General features: G+C 33.6%; 1 protein-coding gene across 2 annotated transcripts; it reads right to left on the minus strand.

Moving 5' to 3' along the window:
* Window positions 1-1,885: 1,885 nt before the first annotated feature.
* On the minus strand, window positions 1,886-23,431 carry LOC120350007. 2 transcript variants are annotated; one of them, XM_039421929.1, is made up of 5 exons: window positions 23,224-23,424; window positions 18,010-18,152; window positions 14,745-14,855; window positions 12,163-12,574; window positions 1,886-3,765 (listed from the first exon to the last, which is right to left on the minus strand). In XM_039421929.1, the coding sequence occupies exons 1-5, from the start codon at window positions 23,354-23,356 to the stop codon at window positions 3,296-3,298; spliced, it is 1,269 nt and encodes a 422-aa protein (XP_039277863.1). In that variant the 5' UTR covers window positions 23,357-23,424; the 3' UTR covers window positions 1,886-3,295. The 2 variants fall into 2 exon arrangements, with proteins under 2 accessions (XP_039277863.1, XP_039277864.1); XM_039421930.1 differs by lacking the exon at window positions 12,163-12,574 and having other exon boundaries at window positions 23,224-23,431.
* Between the last annotated feature and the right edge of the window lie 935 nt (window positions 23,432-24,366).

Consider the following 24,366-nt stretch of genomic DNA (forward strand, 5'->3'; position numbering starts at 1 on the left):
GAAACACGAATCTGGGATCATATTTGCAAAATTCCTTACCGTTCAGGAGATATGACCAAATTTCAGCCAAATGTTAGATACGGCACTTCTTGTCTTAGTGTGGTTGACAATGCTTCCAATCGATTTTTTGTGAAGAATGAAAATCGCTCAAACTTTGTGATCTTATGGTCTTTGATGCGAGAAACACTAATCTGTAATCATATTTGCAAAATTCCTTACCGTTCAGGAGATATGACCAAATTTCAGCCAAATGTGAGATTCTTCTTGTATCAGTGTTGTCCAGAATAGTCAATTCTAACAATCAAATTTCTGTGAAAAATGAAAATCGCTCAAACTTTGTGATATGGTCTTTGATGCGAGAATCACGAATCTGGAGTCATATTTGCAAAATTTCTTACCGTTCAGGAGATATGACCAAATTTTAGCCAAATCTGAGATATTTCTTGTCTCAGTGTGATTCCACGATGGTTAGTTAGTTCATGCTACCGTACCAATCAATTTTTTGTGAAAAATGAAAATCGCTCAAACTTTGAGATCTTATGGTCTTTGATGCGAGAAACACGAATCTGGAATCATATTTGCAAAATTCCTTACCGTTCAGGAGATATGACCAAATTTCAGCCAAATGTTAGATACGGCACTTCTTGTCTTAGTGTGGTTGACAATGCTTCCAATCGATTTTTGTGAAAAATGAAAATCGCTCAAACTTTGTGATCTTATGGTCTTTGATGCGAGAAACACAAATCTGTAATCATATTTGCAAAATTCCTTACCGTTCAGGAGATATGACCAAATTTCAGCCAAATGTGAGATTCTTCTTGTATCAGTGTTGTCCAGAATAGTCAATTCTAACAATCAAATTTCTGTGAAAAATGAAAATCGCTCAAACTTTGTGATATGGTCTTTGATGCGAGAATCACGAATCTGGAATCATATTTGCAAAATTTCTTACCGTTCAGGAGATATGACCAAATTTCAGCCAAATCTGAGATACTTCTTGTCTCAGTGTGGTTAACGATGCTACCTACCAATCAATTTTTTGTGAAAAATGAAAACCGCTCAAACTTTGTGATCTTATGGTATTTGATGCGAGAAACAAGAATCTGGAATCATATTTGTAAAATTCCTTACCGTTCAGGAGATATGACCAAATTTTAGCCAAATCTGAGATATTTCTTGTCTCAGTGTGATTCCACGATGGTTAGTTAGTTCATGCTACCGTACCAATCAATTTTTTGTGAACAATGAAAATCGCTCAAACTTTGAGATCTTATGGTCTTTGATGCGTGAAACACGAATCTGGAATCATATTTGCAAAATTCCTTACCGTTCAGGAGATATGAACAAATTTTAGCCAAATCTGAGATACTTCTTGTCTCAGTGTGGTTCACGATTCACGATGGACTAACATGCATGCTACTGTTACCGAACTGGCGGGTAGATCTGGTAGCGGGCTCAACCAGTTTGGACATAAACTTAAACCTAGTTAGGAGGTCGGCCCAGTCCTGCCTATACGACCCTGGTAGAGCACTACCTCCGTAAACAAAGCCGTAGTGCATTCATGTGACGTCAGCACAAGTAGGGCTCCTACACCAATAGAAACACTAGCTGATATAGATCAGCTGAAATCAACGAATTTTTATTGGTGTAGGAACCCTACCTGTGCTGACGTCACACGAATGCACTACGGCTTCGTTTACGGAGGTAGTGGGTAGAGGCCCTCTGAACTAAAGTGGGTTGAAATATCAACCCCAATGAGAAAGAGGCCTAAACTCCTCCAGGAGACGCTGACCATAGCAGAACTGTTCGACTCTCCTTCTTGTATATCTAGCACGCCTTAACTTAGTAAGAACAGGGCGACAGGTGAAACATAAAGACTGTTGAAACGAAATAGATTTAATTCACGCTAGAAATTGAATAAATTGATTGAAGGTATCCCTCAATAGTTCGCTAGAATGTACAATTAGTTGTCAACGTTGGAACATAAAATTCTTCGCAACTCTCATTAAATTCAAATTCTAACAATAAACCAAATTAATGCCATAGACATCGACTTAAAAACACAGATACACACATTTAACTACTCTTTACATTATGAAAATATGCTATTGTCGTCAGGTTAATTGTTAACAAAATTATAACTGACTTCTCGTTAATGGTACAATTGAATAAAATTGACAAATTGATTTTAAGTATTCCTTAATAGTAGGTGAGAATATCCAATTAGCTGTCAACGTTGGAACATAAAATTATTCGCATCTCTCATCCGATACAAATTCTAATAAAACACAAAAGAAACACTAGCATTTCCAGCAAATAACATTCAGAGTAATTATCAACTTGTAACAATTAGATAATACTTAATAATAATAGCACAGTACAACCTATCTCTTACTCCAGCCGCCAAATAGACTACGATAGACGTAATTTTTAACAATTTCAAGGGAAGGTTCGGTCCAATATTAAATCAATTAGAGTGGCCAGAATAAATTCATTCACCCGTGATAATAATTCCGAGGGTCACTTTCATTAGGGTCCAAAACCGCATCTTGGCTTCTGGATTCGTGTTCGAGTCACACGAATACGTTGTTCCCACGAATTAATTTATTGTTATCACGAAAATAATCACACGAATAAGTTCCACAGAATGTATCGGAAAACTACAGGCAAACTTTATCGTTCGTACCACAGGAATATATTCAACAACATATAACGATAAAACTGAAAACAATCTTTATCGTCCGCATCACACGAATATTTTCAACATAATAATATAACGAAAAAGCCTGAGAAAAATTTTATCGTTCATACTTCAGGAATAAGTTCAACAAATTATAACGAAAAACTGGAAACAATCCTTATCGTCCGTATCACTCGAATAGATCAATAGATAAATTCCAACAAATATAACGAAACACTAAGATAGATTTTATCGTTCGTAACTCAAAAATTAGTTCAACATAAAATAGAGTACAACGAATATCACGAATTAGTTCAAAATCATATAATAATTGTTAAAGCCTCTTTTCCCACATGAATAGTTTTATTTAGCCAATAACGGTATCTGCTGTGATGAGATCAACACTATACTTTTGATAATTATTTCTCAATGAATTGGAACCTCTGAAATCTTAAAGTATGATTTATACATTGCAATAATTGTTATTATATTGGCATCATTAGGTTGATTCGATGTTTGAACTTTAAGTCCTTTACAGATTGTGTCATGAAATTACGAATGAAACCTTTAAGATAATTTACAATGAGCTTACTGTGTGATGATTGTGATAATTGATTATTGCAATCTTTGTTTTTTCACGAGCACGGCATCCGGACATTGATCTTTGATATTCAATTTAGAAGATTCTTTCATCATGTCTGCATTACACCGTCTTTTGAGTGTGACTGACAGCTTCTCGTAATTTGTCTGGCTGTTGAGGCTAGATTCGGTCTTTGGATCAACCTGTAAACCACTATTTTCATTAACAGAAACTTTACACAAAGTGCTTTCAATAACAGTTTTCAAGTAATTAGTACAAGTAATTAAATCACTGTCACTCAAGTTGCAGCCTACAGACTGTAGGGTCCTCAAAGCTGAATTGAAATCATTCAGAAGATGTCGACGGTTGCTTCCGTCTCGATCCTCTGCTGTAGCTGTTGTTTCCTCTACATTTTCTGATGGTTCTGATGATCCTCTACAATTGCTCCCATGCAGTGGAAGTTGTTGATAATCTTCTGTTGTTACCTCTACAATTTCTGATTGTTCTGAAAATAAAATGATGGCTATGAAAGATATTTGGAAAATTTCCTGCTGCATTTACAAGTTGGTTGATTGATTGATTGATTGATTGAGTACTTTATTTATGTAGATTACAATATATACTGGCTTATACACTTGTATACAATAGCTTACAATACAGCAAAGTTATAGATGAATTTACATAATATAGACTAAGAAAATAACTATTGAACTGTATATGATATGAAAAAGCAATTTGTAATATAATAACTAGAGATAATAATCATATTGTTATGCATCTACATAAATTGGCGGAGCTTTGGACATATCAATGTCCATTCTTTGGGAAGAATATTAAAAATATCCTCCCCACTAACTCTCTACCAAAAAAAGATAAGATACATTGGTAAGATACATTATAGGATAACTGTATTATAAATATCAGCATTAAATTTTATAATCAAGTGGAAAATTCCTGATATAAACTGACTGACAACCAGACACTTTTGCTTATGGATCTATAAGAGTGAATACTAATATTATAATAAAATTTATTATACAAAAATGTTTTTCTGTATTATCTGGTAATCAAATCATTTATTTGCCATACAATAAATACATATTCAAAACATAATAAAAAAAATACATAATTTTATAATCAAAAGTATAAAATAATTAAAATAAAATTAAGCATACATAATACCAAAATCATAATTAGATTCTCAATGGTAATCCGGCATCACCAGCAAAAGGAATCTAGCTTTGCCCGCTGGTGAGAGTTGCAATCAGCTAGTTACATTGGTTGTTTCCTAGTTTTATACAATAATAGAGAAAAAAAATAATCCACGCCTTAAAATATGCTTTGAAAAATTAGATTATGCCTTCAATTGAAAAGAAATAGTTTTCTCTTATCCAATTTTTTAATATTTTGTAATTAATTTTTGCTTCCAGATCAAAAGGCAATTCATTTATGAATCTTGTACTTATATAAATGAGCTGTCTTATAACTACTGTTAGTTTTGTTTTATAAATTTTATATTTATAGGTTGTATTTGGTCTTAAATCATGTTGAACTACATCATTTAATAAAAATTTGTTTTTATACTTTATTATATATTTTGCTAATTTTTTCAAGTACAATTGCCTTACAGTCATCACATCAAATTCTTCAAATAGCAGATTCGTTGGATGCAATCGAGGTTTATTCAATATTGTTTTAATAATACACTTTTGAGTGATAAATAAGTTATTTAAATGACTATCGAAAGCCCCACCCCAGATTGTTATCCCATATTCTAATATGGATTGCACCAAAGCAAAATATACTGTTTTTAAATCTTGAAGTGTGAGTATTTTGTTAATTTTATAGAATTTGAAAGAAATATATTTGAGTTTTTTACATAAATAGGCTAAATGAAAATGCCATTTCAGGTATTCGTCAATAATTATCCCTAGATTTTTTAGGTTACTTACATTTTCAATACTTGGACAAACGCAGAGATTCTTGTCTGTGCACTCAGAGTGAAGTTTAATTTTTAAATGAATACTAGGTTTTCCTGCTGCATTTGCTGAGAATGAGACATATTTAGTTTTTTGAACATTCAAACTCAGAGTGTTCAATTCCAGCCATTTTTTAATTTTACACATATCCCTTTCAGCAACCCCGAACGCATCATCCCAGTTTTTCCGCGCGAAAATTATAGCAATAAAGTGTGTCTTGACCACAAAGTGTGTCTATTACAATTTTGGGTGGCTCGTTGGAGTAAGTGATAACGCGCCCGTCTAATAATAAAGAGAACCCGAGTTCGAATCTCGACCGGGGCAAAAAGTTTTTGACCACAGCACAATCACATAGATACGGCCAAACAGTCTTTCGGAGGAGACGATAAACGTCGGTCCCGACTATCTAAAAAGAAGTTGTCATCACTCATCATCATGCTTCTCACTCTTTACCCACGGACAAGCCTAAGAGCTTATGTGGGCTTCACCCTCAGTATTATTATTATATTATTAATTTCAGCTGATACAAGAAAGTTACCATACATATTGGCAACTTGAATACATTACACTATGATTAATAGCCTACTCTAGAATTAGGATATTATTATTATTATTACGATAATATTCTAGGATATATTAGGATTGGTATTCTAGTATTAGCTTTATTATTAATAAGGATAGAATACGATAAAACATGTAAAACCATGTATAGTATATCTCACGAATCCTAGTAAATTTGTCTTAATGACAATAGACTCACTCTCATATAGCAGAAGTATGTAGTATGCCCCAGAAGTATGTAAGTATGCCCCAGAATAACGGGATCCTTTAATTATAGGCAACTTGAACCATAAGTGAAAAAGAAAAATAATTTTTACAGATGTAAATTACTGAGATATTGCAATTATTCAAATGCTAATGAATTAATTTTTGAATAGTAGCGCTCATTAAATTTCCATCTAGCTGTTTACCCTGTTGTCAATATTTGCAGTAGCAGACGTCTTAAGCCGTGTTTTCGTAACGGGCAGACGACAGAATTCACTTTCAATTAACATTGGTTCTTATGGGAGTGTTCACCCATCGACAGAAAGTTGAGCAGAAAAAAAGAACTGTTCAAATCAGAAACGAACTGTCGTTCATTTTGCCGTTCTTTTTAAGGCCTATCAACACAATGCTATTTTGCTTCGACCGATCACTGCTCGTGAACCGTTTTGTCGAAAAAGAACTAATTTCAGGATTCTGTCGACGGGAACAGACAGCTTCGAATTCTTTTTCTGCTCTGATCACGTGACACCGGCAGAATAATTCTTTCTCTGGATCAGACGCCATGTTCTTTTTAACCTCAATCTTTGATTGTTGGTTGGTTTGTTTTGATATTATTTTGCTGCCGGTTGTCAGATTTCGGATTGCTACTATTATACTGTGAAATTAATTTGCAGTAGAAAATTGAGGTTTAAAATATTTCCATTGATTTCTTTATTTTTATAATTTTTACAAGAGAAATTGAAAATGGATTTACAACAGAAAGGCGTAAAATTCATTATAAAATTGATGTGACAGTTCAAAGTTTTGTACTTTCCAGACCTGCACAACGAATTACCTATTTGAAAAATAGAATATGGTTTAAAATTGCTGATATGATAGAGGATTCAAGTAAGTAGACTTAAAATTCTCATAATAAAGTAGGCTAGATCTACCGTACACAATTTAATATAGTTTTTATAAGTAGACTCCCAGCATGTTTACAATTTTTATTCAGGTAGCCTAAGCCTACTGTAGTAGGCCTTTAATAACCTAGTCTCTAGGTCTAAATTGCTATCTTTTTCATTTTTCAAGAAGTTAAAAGTTGACAAAAGTTTATTTATTTAAAGTATAATTTCTAGTATTTAATAATAATGTAATTGTAAAGCCTAGACTAGGCTGTTTGTTTATGGTAGAGAATTATCACAAGAAAGAGATAAATCTAATCAATTATTTAAACTCATTCAAGCTTGATTGATTAGATTAACATTAAATGATCAGATTCAAAACATTATTCAACCAAGATAACATTTTGCATTTCATTATAAGATAAGATAGCATTTCATGCCAACAATCTTTTAAACTTTCATTGAGTTGGCCTAATCACAAAATACATTTTTTATAATGCAGCTAGTAGTTTACACAAACCGATTTATTGAAAATAACATCATTATTTGACTTTGAAGTATTTCATTACATTCTTAGTCCTAAACTTCCTTATCCTTGCTGTACCTCAAAATATTGTAAACCCATAGTTTATCAATACAATAACAAAACTAACCTGACTATTAGAACATTTACTTTGTCTTTGGTACCTATCTATAAATTAATCTTCTTTTAATTAATTTAAATTCACTTGGAAACAAAATTACATAGATTGTTAACCTATAGAAATAACTTGATCAGAGTCAGTGTAATTGAATATTGAAAGAAGATAAAATAGGTACTATTTTTCTGGTTGACCATTGCTACCAAACTCATTTAAAACTAAAATAGTAATGTATTTGAAACACTTATTCATGCTCTATAGATCGATATATTGCGTGAGGCCAGGTAAATCAATGTAAATAGTATAAATTAAAACACGAGACACACAACATAGATCGATAATAAAGACACTGGAAAACTTACATTATAATCGGAAATATTCAAGGAACTGTGTCCCTTTTCTCGACCGAACAGAGAGTGTAATGTAAGTTATTTAGTGTTTTTAATCTAAGCTATCCATGTCGTGTGTCTCTTGTTTTAATTTATATTATAAAACTTTAAAGTGTTTTCTGTTATGTGCTCCGAATGTAAGTAGGCTATATACTTATAGTATGTATAGTCTATCTAATGTAAATAGTTTTTCGAGGCCCAGTTCACTTCTAATTTATTCAAAGTCCAAACTAAGTATTATCATTGATGATTAACTTCACTTTATCTCCAAAATGGATATATGTTGAAAGATTAAATATGTTTCTTTTTTTAGGTACTATTTACAAACAAAATATTGAAGAGAATGTGCTCAAAAGGAAATGCATATGAATTCTTTTTTGTTGACCAGGATGGAAAAATTCTTTGGAACCCATGGTTAGAATAAGTTAGTTAGGTAAGATAAAATTACACCCATTTTTCAAACTTCATATAGGCGATGTCATTTTATACAGTTTCCCATTTTTTTCAAAAAGTTTATCCACTTCGATGTTTTATTATCGACTTGATGTTAGATATTCAAATAGTAAGACATAACTATGGTATGTGACTAAAATAATTGAAATACTGACTGAATTTTGAAATCATTAATAGCTTACAGTATACAATATTTCGAAATAACGTGAAACCACATGAGATGAAGATGGACAGTTGAGAAGAATGTTTAAAAAATAATGTATTCACTGTTTCAGGGAATAGAGCTGTTCATAAAATTTGGGATTCCTTCCATAAAGAAATAATTTATGTAACAGAATCTAATAATGTGATAACATTAAATCAATAATTTGATGTTAAAATGTTATCACATTATTAGATTTTGTTTCATAAATTTCTTTATGGAAGGAATCCCAAATATTATGAACAGCTCTATTCTCTGAATAGATAAGTGAATACATTGTTTTTAAAACAATCTTCTCAAATGTCCATCTTGATCTTGAGTGAATGATGAACTTTATGAATGACCATACATTAGAACTATGAATAGATGACTTCAAAAATTCACTCAGCAAGTGCTGGTAGAAAACACTGAATAATACCTTTAATGACAGTGATTCCACCTTTTAAAATTTATGATTGAATTTATTAAATGCCTGCATCATTTTGAGAGATTCATGTATTTACAGTTTGGTATTTATTTTCAAATCACTTAGTTCTACTTATAATGTTGTAGATAATCATCATTTCAGATTAAGCAATTAATTTATTGATTATTCCCATTTGTTTCATTAAACTTGTTTCTCTGAATGTAGAACTAATAATTACTTTATGCAGTACATTTTGGAAGAGTTTAGTAAACCAAACGGTCGAAAAGTAGGCCTACTGACCACAGAAATAAATGAATTGTTCATGGTATCCAAAAATATGCTGTTCACCAACAAGTTCTTTTGACCTTGGGGCACACTGATTAATCCCAATTCCTGCATGGAGATTTATTTATTCAATCATTCAGAATTACACAACTAACAGATTGATGCTAATAATAATTCAACTGAATGTTGGTTTATTGGAATTTCTCATATAATATTACTTTGTCATTATTGGAGGGTTCCTTCCCAAGAAATATAATTAAAAACTTATACAGATTACAATCAATTTCAGAATTCACTTTGCAAAGTTTTTTTTTATAATGAATAATAAATTATCTATAACTTTTTGATTTCAGGCCTAGTGATGTACCAGCCAGAAGTAGAGGATGACAAAGAAAATCAACTATGGATAATATTCCATGGATATGATTCATGTATGATGTAGTAGCCTACAGAAGAAAGAGATGGACTAATCTAAGAAATATATTCATTTTCCAGTACATCTTGATGTGTTTATTTCATGTTATTCATAATAATATCTTCTTTTTCTGATCGCTCCTGCTAACTGCTTCAATTCAGGTAGTTTTGAAGAAAACAGCAAGTAACATGAAATTAATAAAATATGTTTTAATTGTTTATACTTGAGGGATTTTTAAATCTATATTTAACCCAAAAGCATCGAACTCTTATTAACAACTTTATTGGTTCTGTATGTCTTCTGCTTTTTTGGAACTAATAAAATTATTTAACATTGCTGACTGGCAAATGCTATAGGTAACACGTAGTTAAATAATAGACTTGAATTGGATATAAAATAGGGTATCACAATTATTATGTATTGTATTAAGAATTAAGTAGTAGTACTTATTTACTGCATTGAAGGGGTAATAATTCTTTGAATATGAAAAATAACTTAAGCAAAAGTTGAAAATATGATGTTCCAAGCCACATCAAATATAATCACTTTCAATTCTACCTTCTAGGCTATATTTCCAAGGTTTTGATTAAAATTGATAATCTTTTAGAACATTATAGTGAATAAGGAGTTTGAAAGGCTACTCTAATTCTAATTAATACCCTAATAAAGTATTAATTTTAATAGGGCAACTTTAATGGTTAATTGTAGAAAATAACTAGTAGGCCTACCCTAAAATATTCAAAATAAGCATGACCAGTTTCTAATTATGTCATTGTCAAGAGAGTCCTTATTGAAAATGTCGAAACTAATCATGTTTCATTTTGGAATATCACAAGGGTACTAGTTACCTTCTATAATTAATAAATATTCATCCATTTTAAAATAGGCTATGTGTTATTTAAAGTACCATAACAGAACTCGTTTATTAAAGCAAGATATAGTTATCTCAACAATAATTATTAGAATTAGTTCGCCTGTTTGAATACACTTTGTACATGTCATATGTGTTAATCTATAATAATAATAATTTCCAATATTCGTATAGCTTTTACTGGTGAAGAGTCCCTCATTGAACATTGCCTGAGAAGGCATATTGATTTAGGCAGTCAATTGGCCTCACGATTCTTATACATGATTGTATATCAGCCGGGACCGTACCCATCCAATGATCAAAAGGGGACTGCTAAAATAAAATTGCCTAAAAAACGTTTACAATATTGATATCCCTTGGTGTAATATATCTCATAGATTCCAAAAATGCCAAAATTAAAGCACTTATTTATTATTTATTTATTGATTTTTTTTCGATAGAGCTTCAATAGGCCTTTGAAGTTGAATACGGTACTCATAGTAGGTAGGCCTACCTATAAACGATGTGATTCAAAGAACATGCATTGACTCTGAAGGCAATTGATTCTAGTTAATAAAATAATTATAATAATATCTTATTAATAATGGAATGCTTCTAGTTAATAAAATAATATCTTATTAATAATGAAATACAATCAGTTACTTCAAATAATTTACCCTTACAAATTTCAAGCATAGGAAATGAAAAGTTAACTCTTAGATTGACATGCCTATAAAGCATAGAATTTTGCATAATTATTGAAGTAACTAATAATTGTGGAAAAGTTATCTGAGTTTTAAAAAGCAATTAATTCACTTTATTGAATTAAATCTCCAATAATCATTTCAGAATTACCTTTTGGACAACCCAAAAAGTTCATTACCCATAACACATAAAGCAAAATTCATGTCAAAGAACTAGTTCTTTGAATGTTACTGTTTCTGCCCGCCTGGGTGCGCTGCAATCGATTCTGCTTCTGCCCGTTACGAAAACACAGCTTTAGGGGTGATTTACAGAATTTAATTCGGATTTTCGTTAAATAATAATGATTAATTCGTTAGCATTTGAATAATTATTGCCATACCTCAGTAATTCCCATCTGTAGACTGGCTGGCCGCTATGACTTCGTATAAAATGAGAGCTGCCTACCCAGAGATTGTCAGTTTGGATCAAGGGTAAGCATTCCTGAACGGCAATTAGGAGGTACCGGGTTCCATTCCCGGGCTGACAAATAATTTTTGAATAGTAGCGCTCATCGAATTTCCATCTGTTTACCCTGTAGTCAATATTTGCAGTAGCAGAAGTCTTCGGGGATGAATTACAGCATTTGATTTGGATTTTCATTTAATAATAATAAATAATTATTTATGACAATGAACACTTAGAAACTTGCAATTCAAGAATCATTAATTACATTAATCATTTTTTGAAAAACATGTTTTTTAGCAGAAATGCTATCTTGAAATCTGAATAATCTGTGGTGATTGATTGCTGATGAAATGGCAAGTTTTCAAGTTTTCTTTGTCATAAATAAGAATATTATTTTCCTTTAATGCGTTTTTAAAGTTCCCGTTATTCTGGGTCATACATCTTACTCATATACTACTTTTAAAATACTTGAAAAATACTTTACCATTTTCCTCATCCCAACTGTCAATAAAAATTTCTACATTTTCTAGGTCCAAAGAACCCTTCAACTTTAATTTTTCACTTGAAATTATTCTCCTGACTTTTCTCAAAGTTGGATAAAATCTTCTTCGATTTCGATCAGTTTCATTTAGTTGGCTTTCGACGAATGTTTCAAGCAGCTTCATAATTTCTAGAGCGTTCCTCTCTCCACTGTGAACCAAATGATATATGTAATCCCTTACTTGGCTGTCTAATGGTTCTGTTGCATCACTAATTACATGATTCGAGTGTTCTTCAATATTTGGTAGATTGTAGAGAAAACCCTCTTCTCCTACACTCTCTCCATTTTCCACTTTCTTCTTTATAATATCTGATGCCTTTTTCTTCTCATATTTTTGAGACAGTATACCTGCAAGCTAGAAAGAAATGTGTATGAGCTGATTAATCAGAGAATAACCAAGTTGGCTATTGGTTGACTTGGAAATGGCATTAATGTCTGATAGGCCTACATGTTGTGACAAAATACAAGGTGCGGCAGTCAATCGGGCGATTTTGCAACAGCGCTTGTGTTCGTTTGGCTGGAGTGGGGAGAACGATGCTACGCCCATCGTATAGAAAACTTTAAAGCATTTTAGTAGCAATGGAGCAGTGGACAGGAGCACAGCGTGCTTATGCCGTAAAATCATTTTATAAAAACGGGGACAGCTATGTGATCGCTCAGTGTGAATTTAGAAGAGAGTTCGAGATTCATCGTAATAATGCTGTTCCATCAGCCAATGCCATAAAGACCTGGGTTCATAACTTTGAGGCAACTGGTTCTACAGTGAAGAAGAGAGGTGGTAGTGCAAAAAAAGTGCGTACACCAGAGAACATAGCGGTAGTTGGAGAGGCCTTTGAACGGAGTCCACGCCGCTCAGCGCGTCGTCATTCTGTGGCACTTGGGCTTTCAGACCGCAGCGTTCGACGAATCTTACATCAAGATCTTCATTTCCATGCTTACAAAATTCAAATTGTTCATGCATTACAGGACCAAGACCATGGAAACAGACTTCAATTTTGTGAGACACTTCTGCAGTTGATTAATGGAAACCAGAATCTTATTAACAACTTACTGATGAGCGACGAAGCACATTTCCAGGATACGTTTGTCATTTGTAAGGATACGTTAACAAGCAAAATTTCCGCTATTGGTCAGACGCAAACCCCTACGAAATCCACGAGAAACCACTCCATAGCTTGAAAGTTACTGTATGGTGTGCGATATCCTCTTTTGCAATTATTGGTCCCTACTTCTTTGAAGATGAGAGGGAAAGGGCTGTAACTGTGACAGGGGAACGCTATGTCCAAATGTTGCAGAATTTCTTAGCTCCTGCAATTGCTCATCTTCCTGTGAACGAAGACACGTTCTTCCAACAAGACGGGGCTACCAGTCACACTGCAAGAAAGTCCATGGCAACTGTAAGGAACATGTTTCCCAATCATGTAATCTCGAGACATGGGGATATCGGATGGCCGGCCAGATCCCCCGATCTTTCAGCCTGCGATTTTTTTCTGTGGGGCTACTTAAAAGGAAAAGTGTTTATGTCTCCAGCACCACACACAATTCAGGAGTTGAAAAATCGAATTCAGAATGAAATTGAACAAATTCCAGTGGAGATGCTGCAACGTGTAATGAGCGATGTTAGCAGAAGACTTACTGAGTGCATACATAGGAATGGTGGACATCTGACAGATGTTATTTTTCGAAAATAAGACTTTTCTTTTCTATTTTTTTAGTTTTTTGAGTTTGTAAACTAAATGCTACTATCTTTACTCTGTGTTTTTGTATGTTTCATGTCAATAAATCTAATCATTCACTCTTGATAACGCTTTTAAAATCGTCCGATTGAATGCCGCACCTTGTAATTTAAAAGGGTACTGAGATTTATATTTTTATTTATTAAAAGTAGCCCTAAAGAAAAAAGACAACCAAGTTGGCATATCTAGTGAGAGTACGAAAAACACGGATTCCACAGTTTCAAAAGTGCAGCGCTAAAAAAAGTGCAATTTATTGACAATATTATGAAACATTGTTTTCTTTCATTGTAGATTTCCTTAATATCAATAGGAATTCTACATGTATTTGTTAAAAAATCGATAATATTACAAGAACTTGAACCACTGAATTGTTTAGGGTAACATAAAAATAGTTTTGATAGTGTTGAAACAGCATTTGATCGTCAAAACCAGTTTTGCACCATTTTTGCCCAACAAATTATTGGTCATTAAGTCTTCTCCATAAACCTAAATCATAAACCATAAATCGAATTCTTCGATAAACCTAGTCAGTATTATCAATGTGGACGTAGTCTGATTTTCACCACTCTGCAAGTCCTTTCAAGTTCTTATCATTCAACTTCTATTGCTCTGGAATAAATAATGTTTTGACCCATTAGAAAAACTGGTCATGAAAATGAGAAATTTACAAAACGCCCATTGATGCAGTATTAGGGCTTGACTTGGACTGATATTTTCTGAATATCTGTGCTATTCAGGGCATTGAGGAAAAAAATCTGTATAATTTCAGTATAATATGTCTGTTCTTACTTTGTATTCTGGCATCCAAATAACTTTATAGACCGTGAAATGTGCGGGACAGTCCAACTTTTTTGTTTTTTGCGTCGTATTGTATCTTTTTGTAGAACTATCGATTTCAGCCTGGAACATATAAAAAATATTCATAGATAAAAATATAAAACTGAGTAACCTTTTTACATTGCTTCGTCACGACATGTTTCGGCTATTAATGCCATTATCAAGTATACATTATACATGCCGATACAAGAAACAAGTATACATATCAAGTATACATACAAGTATACATGCCGATACATGTTGTGACTAAATAATTTAAAAAGGCTACTCAGATTTGATTTTTATTTATATTAAAAAGTAGCCCTAAAGAAAAAATACAAATAATATTCAGTACTAGCTGGCCCGGCGAACTTCGTACCGCCAAATATTTAATGCATCTCAAGACAAACTTCAGCTGGATGCAACTTCACTTGAGGAGGCGCGATGCGGCATTTTGCATGCAGGGGCTTCTTGCTTACTGGTTTGAATGGAAGCACTCACACACACTGAATCGGGCATGGCGTGGAACGATGTGATGAGGCCATCTCCATGAGATCAACACTTCATTTTGTTTTTAGTCGGGGCGTTTAGAATAAAACACATGGGTGGTTCTGGAGCAGCACACGCTCTTGTCTACTACAGTAATCAATATTACTAACAGTATGGCCATTGACTATTTCAAGTTCTAAAACTATATTGCGAATATATATATATATATATATATATATATATATATATATATATATTCGCAATATAGTTTTAGAACTTGAAATAGTAAATGGTAGATAATAGGGAGTAAAAATGAAAGGTACCTAGGTATTGTAGGTAACCTGAAAGCTGAATCCCCCCCAAAAAATCTAATAAACTTTTGAAATATGTCATGATATTGTAATATATCGAAACTCATAATCAACAGCTATTGAAGATTGAACATGTTATGGGTAGGCTTCTCAGGACTGAAGAGAATCAATCATAGAAGTAGAGAAGTCTTTAATCACCACTTAATCATGGTTAAATATTTCATAAAATGTTATATCCAATCGAACCACAAAAATATATTTAAATTAGATTATTAGAAGGTCAAACCAATAAATTGGATAAGGAAATACATGCAAATTGAAATCAATCTCTCTGCATATTTATCTAGATCAGTGGTTTCCAAAAAGTGGTCCTCAAAAGCTCTGGAAGTGGTCCGCGAGGAGTCATATATATATAATATATATATATATATATATATATATATATTATATATATATATAAATGAAAGAGATTATATCGGAGTAAACATGGAAATATGCTTTGATAAGTGAAGGCAAACGATTTCACCTATATTCCACTATAAGCTGCATTATAAAATACAAATATTTGGAATCTTCATGGCGACAGCGAGAAAAAAACTAAAAAATATTTAACTGTGATTTATATATTAATTTTATAAAATGTTATATCCAATTTATTGATCCAAAAATATTTTGAAATTATATTATTAGAAGGTCAAACCAATGAATTGGATGATGGAATACAATAAAAATGAAATCTATCTTTCTGCATATTTATCTAGATCAGTGGTTCCCAAAAAGTGGTCCGCGAAAGCTCTGGAAGTGGTCAGCGAGGAACCCGAGTGAAGGAAAATTCATGTTTTTGAATTCAATATTTCATTGAATGAATTCAATTCATTATTAATGTTATTTGAATAAACTTTATAGGTCTATATTGGATTAAAATCAATTTTTCTTTGAATATGTTATACTAAACTCATCGGAAGTTCAAGATATGTTTCCAATAGGTAAAAAATGTGATAAGTTCCAAATTTCCAATGCAATAAGATAGGACTATAAAGTTTGTTTGGAATCTTAATGGCGGATTTGTACCACGTGATCGAGCTAGCCAATCAAATGCGTGACTGTGGGTAATATCGTTATTACTGTATTGTCTACTATCTATCGACGGCTGTTGGATGACGCAATGATTATAACAGCTGATTTTTATTTCTGTGTGAGGCCAGCTCACAAATCTTCTCCCATAAGGATTACATGTAAACTTTGAAGGACCATAGGAAAGAGTCCTGAAGTTGGATTATAAATTTGATAAGCCATAAACCTGGTCCTGAACATAACGAACACGACTAAAAAAAATCATCAAATTCGGTGCACATATAAAAAAGTTATTGAACGTCAACATTTGAGGCTCGATTTTTATTTATATATATCTCAACCCAAAATTTTCATGTAATGTGAAATTATTCTTGAATATTAATCTCACATTTTCCGAAATAATTTCTGTGTATCAATAAGAATAATGAATAATTGAATGAACTAGTCATTGATATACAGTAGGGAACAGGCACAGGGGAAGATATATAAATAAATTTATGGAATGGGGGCGACTACCCTAAGAAAATGGTTCTGTAGGTCATATCCCGAAAAATCCTTCTCACACTATTTTGGGTTAGCTGAGTTTAAGAGGTTTTTTAACAAATTGGCGGTTAATAAACTGAAGCATTGAACTTAACATTCATTAGTTCTATAGGACGGTTTATTTTTGAAAATGAGTTGGGTCTACACGATTGGTGAAATCCTAATCAATTTCTTCAATTTATAGTTTGTGACTTGAGCGTGAGACCCTTGGTAGCTTTCTAGTCTGCAAATTTCCCTAATCCTCCCATGAGCAGAAAAACACGTGATTGTTCTGAGCAAATTTGTCCATAATTGTTTGCCCTACGTTCAAATTCAATATCCAACATTACTATGAATGTTAGTTAGGCTGATAAGTTGACTGGCTGATAGGCTGACTTGTAAGCTACTCGCAAACCATGAATTGTGTGAGAAAGTTTCAGAGTTTATAAAGGTGCGTACAGACTTTCGCTCTGCTCCGCAACCGAACGTCACTCCAGCAGAGCAATTGATGATCGACCGGGGAGCAAGAGTGGTTCGACCGGGGAACGCGAGAAGATCTAACATCTTCCGTAACGTTCATGATGGGTGCGACTGCAGAGCGGGGGCGGAGCGACTGCGGTACGATGGAGGAACGAGGGCGGTACGAGGGCGGAGCGTGCTCGGTGCGTGTTGGAAGCGCGTATATGTGTACGCAGCTTTAGAAGGAAATCAGCAGTTTGATGTTAAGCATTTTACTTGGATTTTCTTAAATTTAATGCAACACCTAATTGAACAAGCCACATTGAAAAAATATTACTGTAGTAGTTATGATAATAAAATGATCATATAAAATTCATGCATACCTCTTTATCCCTTTTTTCAGAATATGCCTTTTTTCTAGACAAATTCGTATCTTTGCCATGATGACAGTGATAGTCTCTGCACCCAAAAGTGAAGTATGGAGTTTCATCTTTCCAAGTAAGGCCTTGATTTTTGTTTGGATAAACTGAAAAATTTCAATTCTTGGTCTTCATTTACTGATTTAGATGATAGAATTTTTGAAATGAAAGAATCGTATGACTACAGCCATACAACATACTAGTAACGATTTACTTGGGCTAGGCGCACACCAGTTAGTCAAGACAAGACAAGACATGATCAGACACGTTTAGTCACAATACTTCACATTGTTACTTATGACGCACTTACACTGATTAGTCATTGCAATTGGACATGTCTTCATAAGCAACTATGTGACGTATTGAGACTGAACGTGTCTGATCATGTCTTGTCTTGTCTTGACTAACTGGTGTGCGCCTAGCCTTAGGGTAGACACACACCAGTTAGTCAAGACAAGACTAGTCACGATTAGTCACAATACTTCACATTGTTACTTATGACACACAATGATTAGTCATTGCAATTAGACATGTCTTCATAAGCAACTATGTGAAGTATTGTAACTAAACGTGTATTGTCTTATCTTGACTAACTGGTGTGTGTCTAGCCTTATTCAAAAGCCGGTTGAATTTCACGAGAACCAATCAGAGAAGCCTTCTTTTTGAAAAACCACTCTCTGATAGGTTCTCGTGAAATTAATAGCGTTTAAAATTTAACTGGATTTTATAGACCAGGCCATAGTGTTTATAACAGATTGATGAAGAGTACATAATAATAGGAGTGGTGAAGATCATAATGTGCAGAATCCTTACTATAGTTTGTGTAAAATAAGTTGAGACTTGGCCCTCCATCCGAAGAAATTACAGGGTTGCCAAATCGTGTAAAATTGCAACTTTCTCGAATTCCCAATTCAACGTCAGAATTGGATGTAGAATATCATCCCCGATATCCTAGTAGTACTAAAGAAGCTTCAGGGTTGAAGGATTAAAAGGAAATTCAACTTTTATGATAAAATTGGAAACATCGCGAAGATTTGTTTTTCTTTTGAATATCACTTCTCTCAGAATCATGGGGCGTCGTAATGCGTAGAATACGATCTTCCGTGTTGCGTGATAATTTCATATAAAATTAACGGGGAGAATGTCTCCTTTCTATTGGTGTCTGGATTTTTATCCGACTTAAAGTTATTTTTTAATTAATGATTATGTTCGTCAATGTCGAGACATTTCGAGCAAAAAACATGAAATTTTCGACATGTTAGAAACTTTTTTGTTTCAAAAGATGAGTACCTAGGTGGTGAAAGCGAGAAATTTTCTCAGAGGTAATTGAAATTATTTTTCCAATTGGCAAAAGTAGTCGGAAGATCGTATTTTACACAGTACGACGCCCCATGATTCTGAGAGAAGTGATATTCAAAAGAAAAACAAATAGCAATGTTTCCAATTTTATCATAAAAGTTGAATTTCCTTTTAATCATTCAACCCTGAAGCTTTTTTAGTACTACTAGGATATCGGGGATGATATCCAACATCCAATTCTGACGTTGAATTGGGAATTTGAGAAAGTTGCAATTTGGCAACCTTGTAATTTCTTGGGATGGAGGGCCAAGTCTCAACTTATTTTACACAAACTATAATTCAACTAACGGCTGTGAACATTGTCTTTTTCATGTTATATTTCACTAATTACACCGTACAATTCTTTCTAATGAGCATCAGGTTACTGGACATAAATTGTTAAAAATCTGGTTTTACATAGCATTCTGTTTCTGAATTTAGTTTCATTCACGATAGAACCGCAATTTGAATTCAGCTCACAAATTCATCCAACTTGGCCGTTCTACCGTTATTGCAAATTTACTTGTCATGCGAATTAATCAAATGGTTGATGGAAATTAATGAAAATTTATCAAATCACTCAAAATATACAAGGATAAGTTTGAGAGTGAAGAAACTACTACTCACAAAAGTACAATTCTCGACTATTTTCATGAACGAATTGTTGGACGAAAGTTGGATTCAAAATCCTATATAGACAATGTAGGCTAATAAAAACAATATAAAACTTTTATTATCCTTTTTATTTAAAACTTTAAAATATTTCAACAACTAGTTTCGATATACTTTGGCCGTTTTCAAGTTAAAATTATTCAACTTGATTTTAAAGTTTTAAATAAAAAGGGTACTACAAGTGTTATATTGTTTTTATTAATTTGAATAAAGTAGCCCATGTAAGTGAAGTGATTTTACAATGTAGGCTATATACACGATAGACATGATTATTGAATTCTTTAGTCTGTGATAGTAGTTGATCCTTAGTAATAATATTGAATTGTATTGTTCAGATAGCAAAAGGACGAATAAAATCATATCTAATAAAATAGGCCATTTTATTGTCTCTTCTCTATTTAGGGCTACTTGTAATATAAATAGAAATACAAATCTTAGTACTGAGATTATTTATATTTCTATTTATTTTCTATTAAAATAGATCTAGTGACATTTCAAAAAACTTTCAATTATTTCAGTATGCTATCTATGGTCATAATCAAAGATGCAAATGAATAGCCTATAAGCTACAGGCTAATCATATCTATGACAGGATGACTGTATGGTGCTCCACTCAATTTTTCTAGGTAATGGTAATACACAAGCTTCAATATTAAAACTAATAAGATGACAATATTTTATCATTAACAATCATGCAAGTATGATAGAAAGTTATTTATATATTAGGTATGGAGACACTATCACATTGCCAAAAAATATAACTCTGTTCTTCTATTTCTATTAATTTTGACAGCTATTTAATTTATGTTGTATTTTTTTAAATTATTCAACAGAAACCATGTTGAATAGACTTTGAGAACCCTGTGGCTGACTATAAAACTATAATATTTACGGTAACCTCGGTAATGCCGCATCCACACGTTGGTCCAATGCGTACAAATGACGACCAAAGCCAGAGTGTGGATGGGTGGTTCATGCCAGCGCTCGCCTTCATTGGCCGTCGCTTTGATTTTTGTAGGATAGGAGTTTTCCTGACAGCATGTATTGGTTGACAAGAGTGTAGATGGGTGGTTTGCCAGCACTGGCATTCGCTCAAAAAAAAATTGGAGCGGTGGCAAACCATCCATCCACACTCTTGGTGGGAACGCGCCAACTAAGCTCCCCGACAGTAAAGCTCCTTTTAAAACCACTTTCGAGGGGATTTACTGACGGCGTCAACTGAGCTCCTGAGAGAGGAGCTTTACTGACGGGGAGCTTGGTTGTCGTCAACGGTCCCGACAACAAGTTCCATCTGAACCAGTAGGGGATTCACTATCGGGGAGACTAGTTGACGCTAGCGTGCAAGGAGCTTGGTTGTCGTCAGCGTCCGAGGAGCTTAGTTGTCGTACTTGTCGTCTACGGTCCCGACAACTAGTCCCCTCTGAACCAGTAGGGGATTTACTGTCGGGGAGACTAGTTGACGCTAGCGTGCAAGGAGCTTGGAACTCGACTTTATTAAGGTCGAAGTTAGGACTCGCTGCCACACAACCCATTACACTTTCATATTAGTAAAAAATAACATATTAAAAAATCAAGATTTAACTTTTATCATAATTAATCGAAAGAGAATAGTTACAAATTAATGAATATTTATTCAAAAGAGAACAGTGACAAATCAATGTAGAATTATTCCTACAATGCACATTACATGGAAAAACAAAAATATAAGAGTATAAAGTTTTAATCTAAAGTTTTGAATGCCATAAGTTGAAGACTAAACAGTAGAGTTTTGCTTGATGATATATGTTATATTCTATAAATATATGCAGGAATCATTTGCGAGACATACAAACTCATTCTGAAAATGCTTGCCAATTCAATAAGGAACATTTCCAAGTCAGTTGAATTCGGGAAGAGAAATAGTTTATTTTTTTCATTTTATGTTCGCAGTGATAAAAAGGACAACACCAACAAGCTTCTAATAATCGAATTTATAGAATGTGTGAAACAGTGTCTGTGATTGTACTACTTCCACGCCCGCTTCAAGCTGGTTTACATGTTCAATAGGGTATCCGCTGTTGGGGAGCTTAGTTGTCGGGTACGATCACGACAACCAGACCCCTCATAGGCCTATCCAGCAGGGTATTTACTGTCGGGGAGACTAGTTGACGGCAAAGGTATATTTTGCCAGGGGATTTACTGACACCTGTGATCAAAATAGCGAGGAGACTAGTTGTCGGGGAGACAGGTTGGCGGCGACCCCTCTTGGCAAACAATACCTTCTGTCAGAGAAAACTCCTTCCTAGATAAATTATATTATGGTACTATTTCCCACTCTGTCTTTGGCCTGCTGTTTTTAATGTCTAATTGAGTTGCTACCGGCCTAATTATTATTGCGTTACATTTTAATTGTGGTCATTTTAGTTGATATTTTCAATTGCTATCATGAATAGGCTAATGCAGGCCTTGATGACAAACTAATCACAATGCAGTGTGAATGGCAAACGCGACCAAGCTAACCACGCTGGGCCAAAGAGTGGAGTGGGCATAATGCCTAGTCCATATATTAGCCCAGAAATCTCTTGCCAGAGTAGATCAGGCCACCCACACTGCGTGCAAAATCAAGACCAGCGGTATACAATTTTGACAAGCTGATGACTCGGAAAAAATTGGAGCGATGGCAATATCACATTGGTATAATCATAAGGTACCGGTAGACCTTCTTTGGGCCAATATGTAGATGAGGCATAAGTTAGGCCTTCTTACTTACTTACGTACTTCCGATGTCTTCTTCATGGTTCTGGGATTGGGGAATCGTATGGCACCAATCATGAGAGAGAACAAAATTATGTGGGTACATGGAAAATAAAAACCCCTTGGCAGTGTGGTTACTAAAGGCATCATTACCATTGATTTATTAGGCATAAAACAATGAGAATAATAGCAGATTGTAAGTTTGGTCTTATAAAGAATTTTTACATACCTATATTTTTATAACCTTTCAAGTATTTAAAGACCTAGTTTTCAACTAAACCAGCTAAATATAGCTTTATATAGCTAAATCAACAGAACAAAGGACCTTCAACATATCAACAAAGGAGCCTTTTAGAAATTTGAAAACACAAATCATTAAAAACTGTTAATAATACTGAATACTATACAGTAATTTATAATGAGTTTAATTCTTACCTTTCTCACTATTGAAGCTCTTTTGTGATTTTGTCACAACAAACTTAGATCTAGTTTCCACGCTGTGGCTGTAAAGGTGACTGAAAAATTCATTTAATGTTTTCTTAAAAAATAGCGTTTTATTTTTATCCATTTTAATAATGACTGTATAGTAGTGTACTACACCATTTATTTTTGCTTATGTTTACTGTTTAGTTATTTGGAGGTTATGTTTTCTTTCAAGTAAACAGCTGATTACTCGAAAGCCTCTCTGTTTAAAACAGCAACGTAATGCGCAAGCGCAAGTAACGATTTTTCCATTCAGTTCTTCGAATATAACGTTCTTGTTGATGACGGTTACCGAGCACTTTGACCATAGTGAGGTCCACGTTATAATGGCAATGGAGAAAGTTGGGAGAAAAACGTTGCCGATCCTCCTTGTCAATGCCTTCTATAGACGGTTGCTGATACAGGTTAATTGATGTAATATTAACGGTTCATTCTCGTTTGAAATTATCAATTATATTTTATTAAGGAAGAAATTATATTTTTCAATAATTGCATCATAAATTTTCATGAATGAGATGAAATATTCTAATTATTAATTCTACATTTTCAAAAGACGATCTGGCAACAGAGCAAAGTGAGAAAGAGCTAGCGCTACCCGCTTTGTTTAATGATAGACAAGGATAGCAATACCATTGCTAACTAAACACTGCCATTATAACGTGAACCTCACTATAGAGATGACAGTGAACAGTTATAGTAATTCGTTTATGTGCAACTACTAAAAATAGTTATTTTAATCCAGTTTACTTCATAGTCTGTGTAAAATAAGTTGATACTTGGCCCTCCATCCAAAAAAATACAGGGTTGCCAAATCGTGTAAAATTGCAACTTTCTCGAATTTCTAATTCAATCTCAGAATATTGGATGTAGAATATTATCTCCGTTATCACAGTAGTGCTGAAAAAGTTTCAGGGTTGAAGAATTAAATGAGTTCAAAACGGAAGATATGGGAACTAGCATGTGCGGGATAAGGAAAACAACATGTTTGAAAGCTTTCATTTTAAAAGCAGTATCCCCAAATAAAAGTGGGATAGACTTTTATCGTCCTTATACTGCGTGCCTTTAAAAATCTTAGCTGGTCTTTATTACTGGAAA

The sequence above is a fragment of the Nilaparvata lugens genome, chromosome 2 (assembly GCF_014356525.2).
Source record: "Nilaparvata lugens isolate BPH chromosome 2, ASM1435652v1, whole genome shotgun sequence".
Classification (NCBI taxonomy): Eukaryota; Metazoa; Arthropoda; class Insecta; order Hemiptera; family Delphacidae; genus Nilaparvata; species Nilaparvata lugens.